Consider the following 24,510-nt stretch of genomic DNA (forward strand, 5'->3'; position numbering starts at 1 on the left):
CTAAGTTACTCCTTTGCTTTTTCTCACTACACTAAGAAAAATAATTTTCAAAGCCACAGAAAGCATAGTGTGAATACAGAAATAGGGGTTTTTTTTTTCTTTTTAAATTACATTGAAGTCTCCATGCAAACTCCAGGGAACTTTACAGCTGGAGAATTTGTTTTAAAGCAGCGAAGGGTTACTTCCCTGACAGATTTACTTGTGGAGATAGAAAGCTTGCTTCCTTCTTGAACAGTTGTGATGCCATTTGAAGTATTTTCTGCAATACACGTTTGAAAATGTTTTTATCTAATGATAAGTCTTTCCATAATAACTTCATGATGATACTCTCATGGGAATAATAAAATGTTATAAATACAAGATGATTTGATGCTGTAAGTGATTACTAACAACATTTCCATCAGACAAGAAATAAACCGCATACTGTTATTCATGCAACTCCTAATCAAACAAAGACAAGACTTTCTCAGGAACTGCCGAAAAGAAAACATTCTTGCTGGTGAAGTACCAAGCTGAAAAGTATTAGTCTTTTAAATGTAAAAGAGCTGAGATCATTTTTCTATGAATTAAATATGACAAGATACTATTTTTCAAGCACCATCGAGCCCGCAAAAGAGGCATACCTTCCAGCTCTGAAAAAGGGTGTAGAAACACTTCACTCTAACAAACAGCATACATACGCCTTTTGCTTCAGAACAGGCAACAAGCAGGTAAAACATGAAGAGTGACAAGAGAGCTAACTGCTATGTAACATGATATGGGGAAGAGGGCGGTAATGGAGTAACTAATTTAACAGGTAAGTAAAATTTTGAAAGTAAGAAACATTTTTCTGACTCTTCAGACCACGTAAAGCAGAAGATCACTTCTGTGTTTCGTGTTTTCTAGGTACTCATGAGATAAGGTGAAGATGCACAGGCACTTTGATAAAACTTTTTCATGCAACTTGCTTCAGTTGCTTACAAGGCACAAACATGGGACTTCCTACCAGTTCTTGGAAGAACTGTTTAATCCTGGTCCAAAGCTACCTTGAGAAGAGCACCCCAACTAGAGGTAAACCTATCACTAAAGTTATACACAGAAAGATCCTTCATGCAAGACACAGTTGAGATATTTACTACAGTATCCATCTGCAGTGGTTACTCATTTGTCCCAACATTGACTATTTTCATTCCCTTAAATAATGGCTATATTTTTAATAATATGTAACAAAACCTGGCAAGGAGTACCCAACAAATGAAGTCTAGAAAAACAGATTCATACTTCTGATTTAGCAATGAAACATTGATAGGAATCTCTCAACTCCAGACTACTAATTTGCACCCAAACATCTTAAATACAGATTTCCCTAAGCCATTGGATTTTTCTCAGTATTTTATTATTAGAGGGAAACCAGGTTACACAGTATGGCTAAATGACTCCTATCATACCCCATTATCATCTGCTAATAAGCTTTGTCAAGCTTTCACCAATAGGGCTAAAATTTGTCTTGCTTACTGCCCATATGAGGCTTAGGGGATATTTTAAGGAAGAACATCAGACCAACAAAATGAGACACAGATGTAGAGGAAGTAGTGTTGGGAAAAAAGATCTGTGAAATCAGGTTGGTTGTGGTTTGCTTCCCCAAAGTGAAATATTAATTAAAAAAAAAATTAAAAAAAATCTGTCTGTACTTACAAACTTGAAATCCTTAAGCTATGAAATTGGAACTTTCATAGAAGATGAGTTGGGTATCAGGAATTTGCCTTTTTCTATTCTCAAGGCAAACTCATGCAAACATGCTAACAGTCCTCTAGGGCATCTAGAATTTAACAGCATCTTCAGATATTTTCAATTAAAACACAGTTTTGGGGGGTTTTTTTTTGGTGGTTTGCCCATCTGCTCCCCACATTGAGAGCACTGCCTATAAGCCACCACCCACTACTAGAGAAACAGAAGTTGCACTACTCAAAAGCTCTGGATTTATGACCAACTATTCTTCTGTCTCGACCATAATGTCATTGAACTTGACCTGTCATAGGGTCAATCAATAGGGTCAATCAACCCTATCAGTAGGGGTTTTCACCCTACTGATACAAAAGGGCAATGTCAACAGATAATTCTTCTTCACATCTTTTCTACTGTAATAGTTGCTCCAGAGGTTGAAGCTAGTTCATACATTGCACTCACAATAGCTTTTAACCAGCTGCATGCTGGAATAAGTGACTGGCCCAGGATCACTAGGATCTGACTAGGACAAAGGAATTTTGTTTAAATGCAAAATTAATGAGACATTTTATTAAGGCTTCTAATATCAGAGTTCTGCCAATAAGTTTTCTTGTATACGCATAGATCTGACTCTCTGTACACCCACACTGTATGAACATCCTCTGTAATCTTCAGAGAACCCTTGACCTGGTCACTGATTAGGCAAGACCCACCCTAGGGATAAATCAGAGTTGAACAGGGCCAGAGGTCCTGAACACGGGATGTGATGTGTGCTTTTTACTTCTCTTGCCTCTTTTTCTTACCCACCTTTTCTTCTTTTATCTCTGGGGTTTAACTGGAGTCTTCTTCAGGCAAGACTAAATCTTTTCCTGTAAGTCAGCAATGACAGAGGCAATCAAAACCAGCATCTTTAAAAGGCAGATACTGTGACAGGTTTGGCAGGTCTCCAAGTGTCTATAATAAAACTGTATTCTGCTCCAACCTAGGCCAGACGCTGCAAAGTAAAGGGTCAAATGCTAAAACATGGTATTTTTCCTTTTAAGCTTTCATATTGAATTGAGAGCAGCTTTGTAGATGACTTGAGGATAATGGTAGATGAAAAGTTGTACATGACCTAGTAATGTGCACCTGAAACCCAGAAAGCCTGGGCTGCATGAAAAGAAACACTGCCAGCAGGTTGAGGGAGGTGATTCTCCCCCTCTGCTCTGCTCTGCTCTTGTGAGACCCCACCTAGAGCACCTTGTGCAGTTCCGGGATCTCCATTCTCCAGCACAAGACACGGACCTATTAGAGCTCATTTAGAGGAGGGCCATGAAAATAGTCAGAAGGCTGGAGCACCTCTCCTATGAAGAAAGACAGAGTTGGGATTGTTCAGCCTGAGCCTGGAGAAGAAAAGGCTCAGGGAAGACCCAGCCCCCTTAGAAGGAGGCTCATGAGAAATATGGAGAGGCTTTTTACCAGTTATACTGACACTGTAGGGACAGAACAAGAGGTAACAGTTTTAAACTAAAAGAGTGCGGATTTAGACTGGATATGAAGAAATACAGGTGGTGAGACACCACAAGTGTCACAGAAGAACAGGCTGCCCAGAGAAGTTGTGGATGCCCCATCACTGACAAACGTTCAAGGCCAGGCTGGATGTAATACAAGATCCCTGCCCATGGTAATGGAGTTAGACTAGATGATCTCTGCAGGTCCAAAGCAAACCATTCCAAGATTCTGTGATTCTGTATTCTTATGCTGTCTAGATTATCCGTTGACCTCAAAAGGGTGTTGAATATTTGTTGTGAGCTACTCAAATATTACAGCAATAAGCACCACAGAAAAGTCCACACAGAAATTAACAGTCTATAGCAAACAGAGCCTGAGGTGCACACTGAACAACCAGGCTAAGATAAAATACTGGCCAATGTCTTAAGAAGTGAGTATCATCTGTTTATTCACTGAATGAGGTAGGAGTGTTTGGAAAAAGAAATGTACAAGTGATTATGCAACTGGAGGTTGTATTGTGCTCTCCCTTTGCCAGGGGGACAAAGGGGCAAATCAAAAACACACCCAACCGGCTTAATTACAGGACTTATTAAGTATTTGATGTCAACTTAATATAGTCTTTGATTATAATTGGTACTGCTGCTTTTCTACTATCAAAATATTTTAACAATTGATTTAGAAACTTCTTTAGTCACCTTGTATCATTTATTGTGTTACTATGCAAGCAGGTGGGAGACATCAAAATACTAAATATTGTATTATTCCACTCTACTTTTATCAACACTTTATCCTTCAGTTTTCAAAATCCTTAGATGCAACCCTATTAACAAAACCCATTTTATTAAAGTTCTTGTTTGAATGCGTTAGACTCCAAGTCATTTATATGCGCAAACATTCACACTATCATAATGATCAAGCATTAAAGGAAAACAGCCATTTTGCCTGAGGTATATTTATATACACACACATGTGTACAAAACCAAACTAAATATGACTGAGTTTCTCCACAGAGACAGATGCAGCCTCTGCTAGTAAGACACTGTAAAGAGAAAAATGGATTAAAAAATGTTGTAACACTCAGAATTGCCTCTTAGGCAGTTTCTTTCTTTCTGGCCATATTTCAACTTCCGCAAAATATATAACAGGTATTTCAATTTTAACATTGAAAATCAAATTAGCTATAGATTCTGCAAAAGACATGGTATTCTGAATTCTGTTCTCAGGTGTTTCATTTTTCTATCTGCAGTTACATCACAATAGCATTTTGGATGTGTAGTGTCACCTTGAAATCACAAGGCATCAACAATATACACCTTGTAGAAACAGAAATTAATACAGTCCTAGAAAATTTATGGAGTCAAACTTTTGGGGATGGAACAGAAGTACAATTATTTTTCTACCTGCATATATACTACTGTAATATTTAATATTATTACAAAGTGGACTTGGACTGTGTGTTAACTGGGCATGCAAACTCACTTTTACTCAATCCAGTGATCCCTAGAAGACATTTGGGGCCAAATAAGATTCAGTAGTTTAAATCCAATGAGTTCTGTTTCAGGCACCCTGAGGTAACCCTATCCACCACCTCTGCACCAGCCTCCAAGTTTTGTTTTTAAATACTGTAGGGTCTCCTGCATCTCCATCTCATCGACCAGTCGGCTGCAGTGCCTAGTGTACCCTAATGGAACTAGAACCATCAGCTATTAGACTATCATGAAGAGACTTTAAGACTCTCAACAATGTTTATATAAGGTATTCCTGCCTCCAGCTCTGAAAATGGAGTCCCTCTTTGAAGTTAGGAATCCACAGTTTCTGGTCACTTACAAAAAAAAAAAAGTTACTTTAAAAAAAGTTAACAATTCCAGTCTTATTCTCACCTGCTCTTCCAGCTATTACACATCTGGTTTAGGTTTCATACAGCAGTTTCCTTTCTTGCTTGATGCACCTATCATTTAGTTTCTTCTCTTATTAAGTGACTGATTCTGCTTTCCCCTGGAGTATATTCTGCTGCCCTCTCTCAAACCCTTAACTGCCTTTACACTTATAAAAAGTTATGCGTAACAGGCCATCAAGTACACCAATCACAAGTATACCAGATTAATTCCACATAAAAACAAAGTACATTTAACGCCTTTTAAGCCTACAAATCCAAAGCATAATTGCCACTTACAGTAATCAAAGCACATGTACATTATAAAGCTGGCTTCCTTAGGATTGCCAAAGAAGGATAAACAAGTAATTAAAAACCAAAGGGCTGAACATTTCGGGAAAGGTGCAAACCAGTACTGATTTTTAAGGGCCATATCTATTCACTCTCACTTTCAATATTGAACAAAATCATCTTCCTGACCTCAGTGCAAACCTTAAGATGTCTTCTCATCTCTGGAAACATCTGTACTGAAAAATATTAGCTCTTGAAACTGTAATGCTATTCTTTGTGGTCAAAAGAGTAGATTACCTTAAACATTAGTTCCCTCTGCCTTAAAAACTGTTCATTGTTTTGCTTTTTATGATCTCTGAAATTACAGGAAAGCTGTCATTAGCTTGTATCTCAACACTGATTTATTTCCTACTCTATTCCATAAATAATATGCAGCTGATAGCTAACTTATAAAATAGATCAAACCACATCATCTACGATTTTCTCTAACAACAAAATAATTACTGCTATTGTAAATCAACTAGATCTTTGAGTAGTACCTCGCAAACCTTCCCCTGAAACATCAGTGGTTCACTTTCAAAACTTCTTGTAAAAGGATAAAAGATTTTATGTGGACTTGCAGCTGTGTCATTCTAGGAGAACACTGCTCCATTTTTAAAAAATGGCAGATTTCAGTAAAGTTTAAGAAGGAAAAAAAACCTGGAATACTACAGTACATACTGAAAGAAACAAGCTGAAATTTGTAGCACTTGAACTGACTATGATTATGCCTACTTTCCAAAGCAAGAAAAAGGAGAAAGCTCCCTGCCTGTTCACTGCATTCATCACTTATGGGAAATTCCCTACTAGACGGAGGACAGCAGGCCTTGGTGCCATCAGAACATAAATAAACATTAAAAATGTTTATTGTGGGTAGATTATGAAGTACTGATTGCAGATTTGGAAAAATTCCAGTAGATTTTAAACAAATGCAGTTGAGACTGTAGGTCCCTTATTTTCTTAAAGCATACATACCCCCTCATTCAAAGATTATCTTGCTGCTAATATCAACAAGTCAGTAAAGTCTGAGCCACCACCCATTTTACGGAAGTGCTGGCAGCAGGTCGGTACTGCCAGTTGTTGCCTAGAACCTCACCAAAACAGCTTAAAACACAGATCTGTGTAAATCTGATTTCAACACCCCTCAGAAAATGTCAGTATCAAGTTAGCTTTTCAACAAACCAGGTTTCAAGAAGCTGCTTCCCAGTCACTTTACAGGGGTTCTGCCACAGTTGCACTGCTGCCATGAGGCAGCATGAGAGTTACAGGAGAGCTATTTCACTACATATGCAACAAGTGTCAACTGATTTAACTTTTCACAACAGATAATAAACAGTATTCTTTCCTTTCTTAAAGTCACAAAGTTGGAGTCTGATAATGAGACTTAACTGAATGATTCCAAATCCTTCCCAGGTGTGCAAAGCACATAACCATGCTGAAATAGATAGTTATGGTAAAATACCTCGGGAACTGGCAGTCATTCTTCCACCATGATGACAGCAAGGTGTGTATTCCTCAAAATCATCAAATAACCTAAAGCAAGACTAACTTGTGAGAATATAATCATACTCAAGTTTCAATAAAATGAAGTCTGAAGTCCCACAATAAAGTGTGTATGCCATTTTTGCATCAGTATGACATAATTAAGTTTACACCCACTTAAATTATTAATTCCTCAAGAAACTTAGGAAAAGAGAAATTGTTGTGGTCAGTGGAAGCGCTAGACATTCATACCATCAACTGCAGGTACAAAATGTGCTTTCACTAACACCAAGTAAAAAGGCTTTAGAGTGTCATTACACCATGATTGCTATTAACATCCAAAATGATCATTAATGATGGTAGTACATATGAACAAGAGGCCATAAAGCAAGGATTTTCAAATCTAAGATCCTAGAAAACATGAAGAAGCCTTTTACTGACTCTCCAGCTCTGGAGCTGCTCCTCCACCTGCCCCTCCTTGGCTGTTCACCCTGTGGGTGGTGATTCAACTTAAGAGAGACACACAGACATGCAGTACCATACAAGCTAAGAAACACTGTTCTTAGCACTCCCTTTTTTTACACTGCGAGTAGCCAGTCAGCTTTACATAAGAAAATAATAACCAACTGCTGTTTTAACAGTGCTGTTATTAGTCTCAATCTGCTTTCAACAGCAAATAAATTGAATGAGACATCGTTAGCTTAAAATTTCTTACTACAGACTTCCAAAACACCAAGGACTTTTTTTTTGTAAGAAGTCCTTCTTAACAACACACTTCTTAGCTCTTCTCTCCAAATACATACACGCAGATATCAGAATACAAAAGGTGCACAGGAACAGCTGTCATATTCTGAAGAAAGCCTAACTGCTTTCATCAAAGTTACAAAGGAAAAACAAGACACTTAGCTGTAAAAAAAGAAAACAAAAAAAAAAGTGAAGCCACTTGGAGAATCTCGAGAGTAAACAAACACTATTTTCCTGTCTGTAACCAGTATAAATGGTTGAGAACAAGCATCTGAGGGCTAGCACAACAGAGAACAGAAATGTAGTAAACCCACACTTAACGCTGCACTAAGAATATATGAACTCATATTCATGCTTTACAGAATTTGATATCTTCACTGCTTCATGAGGTTACATTTTATATAAAATTCCTGCAATTCACCAAATGTCATGTGACAAAGAAAGATAACACAGCAGTTGGTGGAGAAGAAAGGAGACTAGGGAAGAAAGGAGACTTCTTCCCTAAACACTGAGCACTCTTAGCCATTAAAAATATAGAAAAGCATCACACAAGTGACAGAGAGAGACAGATGGCAAGTATGGAAGCCACAGGGCAGCTAAGACTGACAGTGTTCTTGACAGCTTCAGAAAGCAGAACACCACAGGCAAGCCTCAAAAGGTGACTGAACAAGATCTTTCTCAGGAATCTGAGGAAAAATCTCAAGATGGAAAAATACAGATTGCTTAAGCTGAGCAACCTCTGGGAGAGGGAAAAGGTTTGAAAGAAGGACTAAGGAAAAGCCAACACACTTGAACGACAAGTGAAGCAAGCACTAATTTGATTTTCAGCCTCATAACTAACTCTCCCTCACCCTGAATGAAGCTTTTCTGGTTTCATCCTGGTCAGAGTTGTTGCGTTCTAATCAAGTATTCAGTTTCAGGGATTAAAAAGTTTAGTCTTTTTTAGCATGCTCAATATAAAAACAGAGATGGGGATGCATAGAGGAAGTAATTCCACCTAAATCCGCTGTCTGATTCAGGGTCCTAAGAGATTACACTGCATTTCTGAGGGGGGAAAAAGAAGAAAAATCAAGGATTTAGAATTACAGTTTTAAGAGCCACTGTAGTTTATCTTAAAAGTGCCAAATGAAGGTAAAGGATTTCTTTGCTTTATACACATTTAAGAACTCACAGGTAGTATTTCTAAGCATTGCTACCATATGTACTTCTGCTAACAGTTTTACCACTGAATAGAAAGCTGTCAGAATTTGCAGATTCAGAACTTCAGCTGAATGGGATTTACCACAGCAGATGTATCCAAGCACATCTTTTTATGTGCAAGTACTTTTCATACCCGCATCTCATCAAGCCAAAAATGCTTTTTCATTATGGGAAAGATTAAAAGGTGCATATACATGCTGCTCGCAGAAATTTCACACACAGTTTACTGAATTTCATGATGATTATTTTGATTCATTGGATTTATAATCCATCTACTGCAATGCAAGTGTCTGCATAAGTCTCAGTTTGAGTGCTATATGGGCAACTATGGCCAAGAAACTTGAAACTGATACAGCAAACCAAGTACCTGCAAGGCATCAATGAATTAGGGCATGCAGAAACCTCTTGCCTCCTTCCCTCAAGGGTCTGCATTTATTTGGAAAAGTTACAAGGATTTTACTGGTATTATTTATAAACTGGTTTTCTAACAATGACTTTCAAAATGAAATTGTCCTAAAAGGACTCTCTTAATGTGCAAGTTTTGGACAGCCAACTGCTAACAGTTCAAGGATTTCCGTTATTTTGAACACAGGAAAAAATACGTTAGGATCACCTATAAGGTTTAAAAGTTGTAAAGTGCAATAGGCTTCTACCCTACTTCTGTGTTCTATGAAGGACAGTTTAATTTGGATTGAATTGACTGTTAAATACATAAAATTGTTACCAGTTTTCAAACCTCCTCTCAAATACTCTTGTCAGTCTCTGTTCCACTTCACTGCCCAGCCACATGTATCCTGCTGCTGCTCCTCCCCAGGCAGTTTCAGTTGAGAAAGGCCCCCATCTCTCAGCAGCACCCACAGCCTTACCCCCATTTGCTCTGATTCCACCACTGCAATCCACTTGTGTTTACAGTGCAGCGCATCCCATGTCTTTTTTCTCTACCAGTCCTCCCTTGTGCACTCCTAAAACAAGGGTCCAGTAGACATTTCTGATGACCAACCATCTCACAACTAAATCTGTCACCTTTTTCTACACCTCACCTCCTTCCAGATCAATGTCAAGAGGAGAGATCACAGAATGGTTTGGACTGGAGGGGATCATACAGATCATTCAGTCCCAACCCCCCCTGCCATAGGCAGAGACTTCCACTAGACCAGGCTGCCCAAAGCCCCACCCGACCTGGCCTTGGACACTGCCAGGGATGGGGCAGCCACAGCTTCTCTGCACAACCTGTGCCAGTGTCTCACCACCCTCACAGTAAAGAACTTCTTCCTCATGTCTAATCCAAAATTTTGATACATTCTTCATAATGGAAGGCTCCAGATCAGAACTTCTTCAAAGCTCAAAGATAAACACACATGCAAGAGGTAAACCAACAGCGCGTTATTTCCAATCAGGGGATAAAAGGAGAGAGTATCTATTAGCCCCATGCATTTCCTAAGAGGCTTCTTGTTCCCAACATGTTTTAAAAATATTAATTTTATACCTTCTGCAATGGTTCTGCAAATTGTTCCTCAAACTTTTCCCTTAGCTGTACTGCATTTTTTACCTTATCCTACCAGAATTTATGAACCTTTGTACTTTGCTCTTGCAGACAAAACCTGACCTTTTAAAAGATGGTGAAGACTGCTTTGCTTACCTCTATTACTCTGCTGTTTGCTATGCTATGCTGGTTTCTTTTCAGCCTTATTATGTTCGATGGATGTATGTATTTTCTCCCAGACTCCCACATGGCATTTTCATGTAGTTCCCATGCCACTTGCAAGGATTTTACTTTTATAAATTGCCTTTAATATGCTTTTTCATTTTAAGTAGTTTTCTCTGAAAAACAAAACCCCTAAAGCACGGATTTTCACACGTAGCAGTGCTTGATCCTGTAAGAGATTTAAATACATTTTATAAGACAGCTATTTGAGAGTAACACTTTCAACCAGATCCTGCATGCAATGGTCAAAACCACATAAACTGCTTCTCCATTTTCAGATTTGTGGACTAACTGCTTCATGAAATACTCGCTAACTGTGCCTAGCCATTTAGTCTCCACATCAATCATTGCTGCAACCACTGCCACTACCATGCAGGTCTAGGCTGACCATACAACTGAGAGGTCAGAAGAGAAGGAAAGGGCTCCAAAGAGAAAGGAGGGAAGGAAAGCAACCACATAATAAAGTCAGCTTCTCTTCATTTATATACCACATTGCTCACGGGGCTCCAGGTCCTGGAATTAGACACTACATTTATCATTTTTCATGAGCTGCTGTTTCAGATACTAGATAGGAATTCAAGAAGCAGAAAGCAAACAAATCTTTATTAGAGATAACAAAAGAGTATAAATTAACTGCTTAAAATTAGCTCACAAAAATTTAAAAGCAATTAAAATCTGACCACTGAGATTGAACAAGCCATGGCAGAGCCAAAACACCTGCTGAAAACACACTTGGTAGAGCTATGTGCATTCCTCTGTTTTGATGCAAACAGATGTTCTACTTTTCTCTCTGTGTACCCCCGGGATACCTCCCCAGTATCTGTACCTAAATTCTCCTCTTTACTTCATACCTTGTTGGTCCCATCAAACCATCACCTTTTTTCCCTAGGTTACAGCAGCATTAGCAACCTTCCTTCTTCCTGTCTGTGGCAGGGGGACAAAGCCAGGAAGCCAGGACTTATCTACCTTCCTTCACCTGCTCCTCCCTGAGCTTGTGGCTCACATGGCAGAGCTGGATTTCAGTACTGCCAACCAACAGCTGAGAGTAAAGCACGAAATTTTTCTGCCAACTCTGTCAATTCTAATCTTAAATACCCTCTTATCCAAGAAATTATAAGAGCAAAGACTGGGGCATGTGCTACAGAGACTTCTTGCAATTGTTTAATACTTCATCCTAGGAGAAACTGAATACATATCAAAGGGAACAATTATAAAACAGCAGCCTAAAGGGAGCAGATAGAAACAGGAGTTACACAGAAATGCATCTTTTCTGTCCTGTTTTTTCAGGTGAGAGGAAGAGAACAGTTAGTTTTCCTTACAAGTTTTTGTGCACTACTAGGAACAGAGCGAACAATGAACTAAAGAATGTGGGACAGACTGAAGTAGTCAATTATGTTACTCCTTCAAGGCCAAACAGCAAAATCCAAAAGCCCCTTAGAACCTCAGCAGGGCAGACAAGCTCAATAGAGCTGAACAATTCAAGCCTGCAGCTTGCTGAACAAGCAGAGCAGAGATGAGCACTACTCCAACCAGCTCGCTCTGTACACAAAGCAAGCAGGTACCACACAAATGCAATGCAAATTGCACAACATGTAAAACAAAGGCAAAAGAGCTAGCAAGATAGGAAGGACAGCGATGTGGGAGAATGGGCAACATCCAGCTGACAAGAAGGTAAATAAGAAGTGTAGGATGTAACCTGGGTAATAGATGAAAGGAAAAAAAATACAACAAAAAACATCCAAACTGAAAATGTGATCATGGAAGAGACGCTTTCCTTTTCCACATGCCCTTTTAGACTCTTCTGTTTAGATAACATATGGCACAAAGTGAAAATCCTCTACTCATACAGTGACAAATTTTGCTCCTGCAATGATACACAGCTTGTGATTTTGTTTAAAACAACTGCAATTACAATGACCTTGCTACCAATTTTTCCTAATTCACTTGATTTTTATGTTTTGTTTGGGTTTATTTTTAATATTTTCTTTGAAACTACTTACTACTTTGGACTGAGCTACAAATAACAGAGCATGAAACAAGAATGATAAACATCCAGCATTCCTACTGCTCTCCTAATCAGAGCTGCAGTTCTGTGTGGCCGCACTTCAGCTTCCCACTCAATCTGTTAGTCAGACACAGTCCATCAGTTTTACTATTACTCTGTAGCAATGCCCAGCAGCAGTTCAGATGCCTGCCACTGACCTGTATCACAACAGGATTATTTATCCCATTGTCAGGTATCTGACAATTTAATCAAAATGAAAAAAAGAGAGATACACTAATACCGAAATAATCTGCAGAAGGCACAGGCAGTGCTATAAAACCCTGCATACATTTACATGCTCATTGACCCACCAGCTTTTGCCAGCGGATGCAGGAGACCTGAGATCAAAAGAGAAAAAGACTTGCTGAAGAGCTGATGTGTTATAGAGGGCCTAGGCTTCTTACAAAAAAGCTATTTTTAGTTTATTTTCAGTTCCTTTAGCTACATTTTCTATGTGGAGAAAACCATTTCAATGGGCATTTTCAGGTTTTAAAGGCTTGACAAAAAAAGGCATGGCAACTTTAAAGCAGTTGAGATGAAGTTTGCGACACAAGGCTTTAAGTAGGGACTCTAAACCTTTACATCAAAAAAAAAAGAAGTTAAATACATACACACACACATATATACACATAAACTAATTATTTGAGGTTTTTCCACAGTAGCTTAGTAAATAGCCTGTTCCATTTTCATGTGGAAGTGTATAGAGAATTTGTATCTAGACTCTTTTTGAATGCAGTGATACATGAGGAAGAAACAAACTCAAGCTGGACAATGGGAAATTTCAGCTAGGTAAGAAGCTCTCTTCTGATGAGGGTGGTTCATCACTGTAAGAGGTTGCTCACAGACACTGTGGCCTTCTGTAACTCCATCTCTGGAGTTACAATTTCTGGGTGATGCGCACAGCTACCTGCTCTAGACAGACTGACTTGTGAGCAGGGGGTTGAGCTAAATTACTGCCAGAGGTCCCTTCCTACCAACATGGTTCTGTAATAAATCCAAATGACTAGTAGTAGAGAACAACATAAAATACTTCATAAAGCTACTCGTCTCATCTGAACCTTGTTAAGTCAGCAACAGAAAAGATACAGCTTTAGCCTGAGAGAGGCTTTTCTGGCGTGAAAACACAGAAGTTTTTGCAGTTATAGAAGTTATTCATCACTCATATTTGAAGCTTCTCAGAAAATAATGGTCCTACTCCCACCACTAAATATTAAGGTCTAGTTAAAAGATGAAAATATTACATGACAACTGTGCTACTGGGGATTTATAGTGTAAGAGCTGAAGATGCTTAATTTAACATTTGGGTCTCTTATTACAAAACTTATCTGACTTGAGAAACCTGTGCCAAAATAAGAAAAGACCTATGTAGGACAGGATCTCAAACTAGCTTGTGCGTGAAGTTTCTCATTATGTACATGTCTTTCTCTTCCAGCAAGTATAAAAGAACATAGAGAGAGCTTTAAACCCTCAAACAAGTTTTTCGGGGGGGGGGGGAACACCACCAAAACGAAACAAACCACACAAAACACCTTTCAAATTTCAGTTTTTGATCCTTCCTTCACTTCTTAAGACTGTAGCTTTATTTCTGCTCCCTGCTGTCTTCTGCTGTCTTCCAGACTTCACTCTCACTTTGGGCTCACATCTTATTCCTATTCTGCTTCTTTTCTTTCCCCTCTTCCTCTGAGGAGCTCCCCAAGCAAACAGCATCAGTTGCTATTCCACCTACCTCCACATTCTCAGCCACAGGTTGTGTGCAAAGACACATGGAAATAAAGTAAATACCTGCAAATAGCTACTTTCAAGTGTGAAAATACACAAACACTGAGATACAAAAGTATGTGCTACTTCAACAAAAGCCAGCTCAAAAAAACAATTTAGAAATAGGCTACCCAGGAAAAGGAAAAAAAAATAAAATAAAAGATAATTAAGCTTTTTCCTACATTACCACCTTTAAAATTTCATTTGACATACATTTAAAAGCATAATGTGCCCAAATCTTAGAAATGAAAATTTGGAAGTCAGTAAGCTCTTTCCACTGACATCAGACTTTAGATGACAATTTGTGAACAACAACAACAAAAAAAAAATTATTTTTGATTTGTGTTTTGACCAGTATGCCTCCTTCTTCCACTCACCTTACTTTCAAGGTTATTTGTTTGCAGAAAGTAACTGGCCTCAAAAAGGACAGCTCCTCTGCATACTTTAACATCCTGAAGGGCCATCTCCTTCCTGTACCAAACAGCACCAGGAACTCCCCAGCCAGACATCTCATCAATTTACTTCACAGAACTGGGAAGTATAGTCAAGTCAATTATGAATATCATGGTTTGTCTCAGCAATCCTTCAATACCTTGACTTTGAAAATTGAAGTTGCATCTGGTCATTGCTTTCTCCATCCCAACATTATTCTTCATACAGCATTCAAAGTTTCCCCCTTACTAAGCCAGTATGTTTGGCATCCCTCTCCATTTGTAGACACTCAGAGCCACACTTCAACCTGCATTAATTATTCACTTTCACAACTGACATATAACTATACTAATGCAACACTTCTGATACAACTGAAATCAACTCTGTATCGAATATTTTCTAACAGGTTACTTTTTTTTAAGAAAATAAGAGGGTTAGTATATTAAATTTAAATGATTAATTAAAGACAATCCCCCCCCTCCTCCTTTCTCTAAGATGACTTTAAGCTGTGGGCCAAACTCCATATGCCTGTAGAAGTATACGTAAGGCCACCTAATAGCAAGCTTCATAGCAGAACCAAAGTCTTCAGAGCTTGAAGACAAAAGGACCTATCCTTACCAGAACACATTTTATACTTTTTTAGTCAATACACATTGACATCTCAAGCACTAATCATGTAACAGACCACAACTACTTCAAGAGTTACTGATTTTGCCACTCTAGAATTTGTTCTGAAAGAAGATCAGTGCCATCTTGAACAAAACCCCAAAATACTTTGTTGTTAATTTTTCCCCCTAAATTCATAGTTGATCCAAAGCTGAATCATTTATCATAACAGCAGTCCAAATGAAACCCTTAATTCATACCATGAGCCTCCTACACAGTGTCTGGAAACGTTGTTCAGCAGTAACATAACTCTAAGTTACTTGTAAGGCAACCAGGAACCTGAAGACATGCAACATACTTTCGCACTAGAAATTCAGGTTATAAATACTGCCAGAAAACAGGCAGCAAGTTGAATGCAACAGTAAATCCATTAAAGAATATAGGTTCCCTCCCTTTTACTGGATTTCATTCTGCACAGAGAGCAGCAGAGTCTTTACATCGTTAGCTCACTCGCTACCATGGCTGCACCAAACTCTGGGAGGAAATGCTTTTTTGCCTTAGAAGGCAACACATTAAAATTGCCAACACACCTGAGGGTGGCAATCATTCAGTTCAACCAGCTTTCTACACTTCCCACTGAGTTTCGTGGTCACTGGAGCTGAGCTGGCAAAGATTTTCTTACTCCTCACAGAGAGTTCTCAAAACAGAAATAAATAAATAAATAAATAAATAAATAAAAAGGAAAAGCTCACAATTTTATCCTTATTTTTGCCACCATCTGGGTTTACAGGTTTAATCTTTATCAGCATAATGGCATTACACAGCAAGTTTTCCCAATTACACAGTAACTTTTCCTATTCCACCTAAAACCAATACATACCCCAAAGCTACATGAGGATTCAAGCAATATCCTATTCAGAAGGATTGGAAATTACTCTAAATTAGGCAAGTAGTTAAAAGAAATTAAAAAAGCATCTTAGTAATACAAGAGAATTAAAACACCTGCTGTGCCTTATAACACTGTACAGCCCGAGGGGCTGCTACTGACACTTCACTTTTTGTGGTTCCTCTGCATGGCTCCTGCAAGAGAAGAGAATAGTTCCTTCATTTCAAAGAAAATCTTATTAGTCAGCTTATTTTCCAGAATAAAATACTAGAGGAAGCTGAAAAAACACCCCTGCGTCATACGTGAAGCTAGATTAAGAAGAAAGCAGCAAGGTTTGCATGAAAAAGCAATCAAATTTGCTTGGGTAAATCACTAAGTTCTCTTAACAGACAACTAGAAGAACTGCTGCTCAGGTGATCATTTTCATCACATTCACCTCCCAGTCTCAAAACTTACTACCTTTCACAGATATCTGTAAATTATAAGGATCTGTAAATGATAAATATATCTACAAATTATAAGGATGGGTGAAACAGCAGTCAGCACAATCCATTCTCAATTGAGTAGTGCTGACTACCATTTCATCAGAACCATCTACATGAACATGAGCTCTAGTCCTTCCTTCAGGCAACCTGCTGAGGTTTACTGAAGCAGTACCAGAAGTCTGAAGACAAGACTTAGCTTTGGGTCAGAAGTTTTCCACAGCTGTGACAACCCTGACGCTGAAAAGTTCCATCTCCATCAATTGTCTGTCTGTGACTCTGGGCAAGGAAAATCTCACAGAAGACAAGTACAGTACACAAAGTAGCTGAGGAGACTTGCTAGCTGCTGCCACATGTTCTAAGACAAGTTATCTTTCATAACACAGAAGAAATTAGCAGACAGCATTACTATCTCAAACAAGCTGGATCAAATCGGTCTAACTTCCCTCTAAAATATAGTAATTGACTTTGAATAGGAACAGTAGGAAGGAAATGCTTAAAAAAGAAAGAAAAAAAAAGTATGACTTTAGACAACATTTCCAGTTAGTGCCGTAAGCCAGAAAAAAAAAAAAAACAACAAACCACTGTCTAGGGAACAGAATGATGTGGCAGTGGCAGAACTCCCTGGAAGGCACTTCTGAGAGCTTTATGAAACAAAAGATTTATCACAAAAGGATTTCATTCTGCTCAATGTTTGCATCAACGATGTATATGCTGAATACAAAACACATTTATTAAGTATGCCAATGATGAAAAGCTAGGAAGGACAAAATCAAAATCTAAGTCAATTTTACAAATTAAAGAAATTGACAAAAGAGGAACGAAATCCAGTGGAGATAAGCACAAAACTCTTATAAAAAGGCAATGGAAAATATAAGTAGTAGTCTTTAAGAAAATGAATAGTGCCTAAATCCCAAGTTGAACAGTCAGTGTTAGGCAACTGCAAAATAGGCAAACATCACTGAAGTGTGGAACAAGGACAGCTTTCAGAATAAGCAAAGTCATCCTTTTTGCTTCCCTCTGCACTACACTTACAGATGAAATACTGGACCTCCACTGAAGCATCAATTTTCAAGAAACCAACTGACAAATCCAAAGAGGAGGAACATGAAAAATGGCCTACAATAAATACAGAATGAGCTGGATCTGGTTACTTTTTAAGGGAGGGTTGAAAGAGGGCTTCCTAAGAACAAAAGTACTCAGCAGGCTACTGCAAAGAAAAGGGAATCAATTTATTCTCAGTTTCTCAAAAGACAGAAGATTCAATGGGCATAAAATTGGAATTATTAAGATCCACACCAAGACACACCACTTTCAAACAGTAAGGACAATGAAACCCTTGAGCAGATCACCAAGGTTCTTTTAAAGCATCCAGCACTGGACACAGTTAAGGAAGGAAAATGGTCACACCATCAGTACCATGACCATAGCAAACTGTTTAATAATTCTTACTCCTTACATTTATATTAAAAAGCCCAAACAAATAAAAAACCCCAACTCTATAGAGCTCACCAGCTCTAACATTCATTTCAGTAGAGGATACCAAGATATCCTAGATAAGGTATAGGTGTATCACTAGGAATGGGTTCAAATTCTAGAGAATGTGTTGGGCTTTCTGGTTGTTTTGGTTTTGGTTGTGTGTTTTTTGGTTTTTGTTTAAACATTTGTGACTTTTTATTCTCTTCTCCCCCTATCTCCAGCATAGTCTTAATTTTCAATTAAGCCTCTTCCATGTTTATGATGACCATAGTTACCAGGGATGCAAAAAACAGAGTCCACTTTACCTTCTGTTATTGCTAGAGCTTTAAAAAACACTCAATAGTCAAACAAAGGATTGCATAAGAAGAAAGAAATCCTACTAATAGTTTCTATTCAACTCTCCCAATTCCATGACTCATGGGTTTACTGCTGATTTATACTCCTATAGAATAACAGAGCACACAGTAAGTTAAACAGACATGAAGAAATGGAGAGTATAATGGAAGCAAATTAATGAAAATCAATAGTTTCAAAGACTGAAGTGCACTGATAATAAAGCTCATGAGGTTTACAGAATTAGTCTGATTTCACTATTTTCAAATAAGAAAATTAGACAACACTTTCAATGCAGTGTTCTCTTAAGTGTGTAGTTTAAAAGATTACCTTCGTAGTTTAATCAAACTTGTAATAAATAATAATGAATAATTATTAATTATATTGCAGGCACACCGGCAAGGGAGAAAGTGTGCCCTGATTAGGACTTCTAAGATCCCCTCTCAATCCCTCACACATACAGTAGAGGGGCAAAGCAAGCCCTGTCTCACACACCAGATTTACCTGGTAACCTAACAGACAGACAACATCTCTGCAACAGACATTGAATTCTTCTCATCTAGTTTTAGACAACAAGCCCACATTAGCCATGCCAATCATCCCTTGCAGTCAGTGAAAGGAAGAAATGCCCCCCCCCAGCAGACAGTTCAGCAGGTCTCGGACATACCTTAGACCTCCCCATATGGCTGCTCCTATTATTCTGTTTCTTCCCACAGTCTATAGAAGTGGCCTAATGTCACTTCCTCAAACTTGAGACCAACTCTTCCCCAGATCCCAGGTTAGATATCTAACAACATTCCTTTTCCCTTTCTTTCCTCAAGCAATGCTGGCTAAGGCTCCACAGTCTCAGATTCTTGGCACCTCAGGAGGAAAGCCAAGTTCCAGAGGTGGAGCTAGACACAAGCATCATCAACTTCAATGACTTTGAGAGGGCAAAGCAAACACACAAAAGACTGTTCCTTTAAAAAAGGATTACACCCCAGTTTCAGTTACTTTTTTTCTGTAGCAGCCATTTTTGTGAGGCAAAGTAAATAACCCAAGTTGTAGACACAATGCATAGCAGTAACTCCGCTGTTAAATGTATGGAGGACTATCCTACTGATGCAAGAACTTCCAAGTGAACCTGACTGCATCATCATGGGAAAAGTCCCACTGCTTGTATAACACTAATTATCTGAAAAGATGAGCTGAAAACTGTGTTAGTAAGAATTTAATTTAAAACTGCATCAGCTGCATGCCCTTCCCCATGTCCTCACTATCCAGACAGGAACTTTTGTAAAAGTGAAAGCCGTAAGTTAGTATGAAAAGTTAATAGCCTGGCTCTGTAAACACTTTAGAAGGTATTTCAGCAGAACATCTTGCACCCTGAAAATTAAAACATGCAAATGTTTGAAGAAATAAAGTCTAAAATTGTTGGTTTGGTTGCTGGTTTTGTTTTGTTGTTTTTTTTTAAGTAATGACATTCAAAAGGGTAACTGATTCTTACCAAAAAAGATAGTTCTACAACTTCACAACAGCATCCAACACATTGACTAACAAATTTTCCTACTGAAGTACCTAAACTGGGATGAGAGCACAGGGAACACTTCATACCATTCACTCAGGCAGAGGTAAAGGTCGAGTGAGACCTAAGTCAGAACTGGTGTTTGGGCTTTAAGAAGTTCAAATTGCTGGGGCACAGCAGCAATTTCTCCCGTGTTCTTTCCTGGGACCTGAGATTTCAAGACACCAACACCAGGAACATAAAAAATGGGATAAAGTCTCTCTAAAACCTGAGGAGATTTCAGAAGTAAAAGATCTTTAAACACACTGACCACGAAAGACAAAGCCCCCAGGGTGAGAAGGTTGTGCTTCACATACCTTCTAAGACCCTTGGAACTATTATCCACTCCCTCCTTTCCCTGCCAGCTAACCCCTTCCCCCATGAATTCTAGTTTCTTCATGAACTCTTCTAAAGACCTGCATTAAAAGGTAGGACCTAATCTAACTTGTTCACAACAAAATAGCAAAGAAAATACTTCTGAGAGCCACTTGTTTAATTTTTTACTTACATTACTCTATTACCAGCCATGTAAGAAGCAAATTTTCCAAATGTGGAGACTTACACTCTAAATCCCTTATTCCCTGTATGTAGCAAAAGACAGGCTACATAAATAGAGATCTGAAGAGAATCCAGATTTTTTGCTTCTCCTGCTATGAGGAGAAACAAAAAATAATCCAAAATACACTTAACCGCATCCTCACTTCATTAAATACATGGCACAAGAGATCAAATACCTTGGCACCAAATTCATAACATAGTGTGTCCTGCTCATGAAAAACTCATTGTCAGATATTTAACCAATTTAGCCTTATTTTCTGACTCCACAGCTGGAAAGTAGAAACATTGAGCTATTCAATTAATTCTAATGCCTCAAATGCGCTCAGAAGCTTTAAAGGATGACTTAAAAATAATCAGTACATTTTACGTTAGACACATATGGTAGTTTCTTGCCTATTTTTGACATACAGTCTCATTCTCAATTCTCAGTTCAAACATTAAAAAAAAAAAAAAAAAAAAAAAGGCATAGATGCATGCCTCTAATAGTACAGTACTCCAGCAGAGTAGTTTAGGCTTGATGCCAACTTTACCAGGAGCAAAGATATTCACAGCAGAGACAAACCATCCTTTGGGGTTATCTGATTCGTTTTACAGCTCCTTGAAAAGCTGAAGTCAAGCTACATGATTATAAAGAGAAAACAAAGGGGAAAGTGAAAAGGTGTCTGTAATACCAGAAGCAATGGGTAATAAAACAATGCAACAAATAATTATTCATAGCACTTTCCTCACTTACATAAAGACCAATGAGACAAAGGGGAGTTGTCTCTGAATCAATAACCAAGAAGTACAATGTCACACTAACCAAATCATTCACTAACTAAACAAATGCTTAAGAAAGCAGTACCAAGTTGTGATGGCGAAATGTCACTATATGTCTGCCTTCAATCAAAAAATCACTAATTATCCACCAATCACTATGACCTGCTTTGTAATTCAAGTCAAAGTTTTAAGTTAAGTTCACATAATGATGTTTTTAAGAGTACTGAGACCACTACTCCATTTCTAATGCCTACTTGTGATCTTTGCAATTCCATTTAACACTCTGTTATTTTCTTACTAATATTTTTCACAAGAGAGGAAAAAGTACTTCATTGGTAGATTATGTATTTTCAGACGCTTCCATGAATATTACTCTTCCTTCTTATGTCCCTGGTTAACATTACAAGTTTACTGAATACTCCTTAATGCTGTACAGTTAACATCAAGTGATTTTGTCTTTCAAGACATTCACAGCATCTCTTTTCCATTAGCACACCAATATGTTCACTTACCTCCAGCTAAATATTTTACACAAAATTGTGTGAACTACCTTAACAGTATTCTGCAAGTACAGTCCAAGTCCACAGCCATCGAGGACAAGTTCATATTACACTGACTAGAGTCATGCTAAATGGGACTAGCTTTGCTATATGAGAGGGAACAAACATCAAAGGTTCATGTTAAATAACCTTCAAATTGCCACAACAATCAATTTTATCATCTTGATGAACAGACCCTGTGAACATTGAGTCCACGTACGTCATGGACTCTGTGTGTTCTTAAATTACAAGGCACAAAACACAACGTGTGAGTGATCCTACTGAATGAAAAGTTAAACTTTGCCAAATCATGCAATTAAAATGGACACTAAAATTAAAGAGTGTAAGTTATCCGGAAACTATACAAAAAAAAAAAAAAAAAAAAAAAATTTGGTTTTCCTAACTATTTCCCTGATGTTGAAGTTACAATCATTGCATTGCAAAGGTTTAAGCGAGAATTCAACTCGTAACTTCTCACTACACAGTCAAAATCTATCATACAGAGAGCATCTAATATTAGCCTGAACATCTTGATTTAATGGCAAATAAATCAGAACAAACCCCAAAGCTTACTGAACCACCTAGACCTATCTCGTACCGAAATTACCCATCTGACAACCTTTCCACTTACACAATTCCCACGTTTCCATCGACAACAAAAACACAATACAAGATAAACGCAGAGAGGCAGCATGCACATGACATTCAGAAGTTTTCCGCTGTCGTCACATCATCAACAGAACATTAACAGTGGTGGTTTTTTTTCGCTAATACTGCGCTCCCTGCTCAAAGCCTGAGCACACATCGCCTCCCGACTGAGCTCTCACATACAGCGAGCGATCAGTACACAGCAGCAAGCAGAGAACCAGCTTATCTGCCAACAAGAAACACAGGGAAAGAGTTTAAGGGCTTCCGGACAGTTCAGATTCCGCTATTTATTACACCACGCAAGCAGCTATAGCCATCCACTAGATTCTGCAGAGACACTCTTCTTACGCAGAAGAGTATAGCTTTGTTAAACACAACTTTCCGAACAACACACAGACATGACAAACTTGCATAAGCCCCAGCAGAGTTTCTCCCGCGCTACCCTGTGCAAAAGGCGTATGTATATGCGCTGGGTGGAATCAGCGCAAGTTTCAGGCGAAGCGAGCGCATTACAGTTAACAGGGCGGGAAACAGCCCAAACTAGAACCTCCTCTGGGAGATAAGCTTTTTTAACCACCACTTATTCACTCATTTCCCCCGGCCTCTCCTTACAGCAGCTGAGTCCCGCGGCCAGCACTTACCTGAGGGTGCGGTTGCCGGCGCAGCCGCGGCGCTCCATGGCGGCGGGCACGCAGCTGGTGAGCTCGGTCCAGTCGGCGTGCAGCCCGCAGCTCCAGCCGGTGGAGAAGCGGGAGAAAAGCCACGTGTCCTTGTCGCCGCCCGGCCGGTGGCAGGCGCACTTCTTCTGCCCGGCGCGGCAGTAGCAGGGCTGCTCCAGGCGGATGTTGCGCACCAGGTGCCTCCCGAAGGTGGTGCCGCCTGTCTTCTGGATGTGGAGGAAGACGATCACGTCGCGGCCCCGCATGTCGAACCGCACGCGCCGACATAGCTCCCCCCGCGCGAACGGGAACTTGGCCACCAGCCGCGGCAGCGCCACCGCTGCCTCCGCCGCCACCTCCTCCTCCTCCTCCGGGGTACCTGCTGCCGCCTCCTCCTCCTCCCGCTCCGCCGGGCCCCCCCCACGGCGGGCGGCAGAGGCCGGCGGGCGGCGGGCGCAGGCGGCGCCGGGGCAGGCGGGCGACACATACTGGTAGACGATGAGCAAGAAGAGCAGCGCCAGCAGCGGCGGCAGCAGCCACCTGTTGAAGCGCTCGTCCATGGCGGTGCACGGGGAGCAGCGCGGCGCGGGATCAGGCGCTGCCGGGCGCTGACAGGGCGGCCGCCCCGCTCGGATCCCGCAGCCGAGGGTCTCCCGGCTCCCTTCCCGACGGCATGGTCCTGGCAGGCGGCTGCGGCTGGGCTCCTCTCCCCTCAGCGCAGCGCCCCGCGCCGCAGCCCGCCCGAGGCGGCCATCCCACTGCCCTCGGCTGAAGCGAAGCGGCGCCCGCCGAGCTGGAGCGCCTCGCGCCGAGCCCGGCACGCGCTGCTACGCTGCTGCGGCTGCAGCGCCAACACCAGAGTCCGCTTCGCCGGCAACTCTCCAGCCCAAACACACCGCTCGGCCCCCGCCCGCCAGCCAATCGGGGCAAAGCCGGCCGCTTGAGCAGCCAATGGACGGGCCTAGCACGCCGGCTCCTCCGCCAATGAGTGCGGGCGGCGAGTGAACGGGGGTGGTGGGTGTCGCTCCTCGCTCCCCTCCAGGTATCGGACAGAGAGCGATCGCGCGGGTGACGAGGGGGACGGGGACGACGAAGCAGCAGCCAATGAGGAGCCAGGGGCGGAGCGAAAGGCATCCAATGAGATTAACGAGGAGGCTCCGCCAGGTGAGCGGGGCTCCTGTCAGCGCCCGCCGCAAAGCGGCGCGGGAGGGATTGCGCGGCGTGGGTCAGTCCCTCCCGTTGCTTCGCGCCCCTT

General features: G+C 40.3%; 1 protein-coding gene across 1 annotated transcript in view; it reads right to left on the reverse strand.

Annotated features, from left to right (window-relative positions):
* HS6ST3 (heparan sulfate 6-O-sulfotransferase 3) overlaps positions 1-23,996 on the reverse strand; it is a 311,373-nt gene extending 287,377 nt beyond the window's left edge. The window contains exon 1 of the mRNA XM_061361098.1: positions 23,238-23,996. Within this exon, the coding sequence (XP_061217082.1) occupies positions 23,238-23,815 (578 nt within the window). The 5' untranslated portion in view covers positions 23,816-23,996. The remainder of the gene's footprint in view (positions 1-23,237) is intronic.
* Positions 23,997-24,510: the final 514 nt, after the last annotated feature.

This window comes from Neopsephotus bourkii, unplaced genomic scaffold (genome assembly GCF_033783945.1).
Source record: "Neopsephotus bourkii isolate Nb327-2 ecotype Australia unplaced genomic scaffold, CSIRO-AGI_Nbou_v1 NB_1052, whole genome shotgun sequence".
Classification (NCBI taxonomy): Eukaryota; Metazoa; Chordata; class Aves; order Psittaciformes; family Psittacidae; genus Neopsephotus; species Neopsephotus bourkii.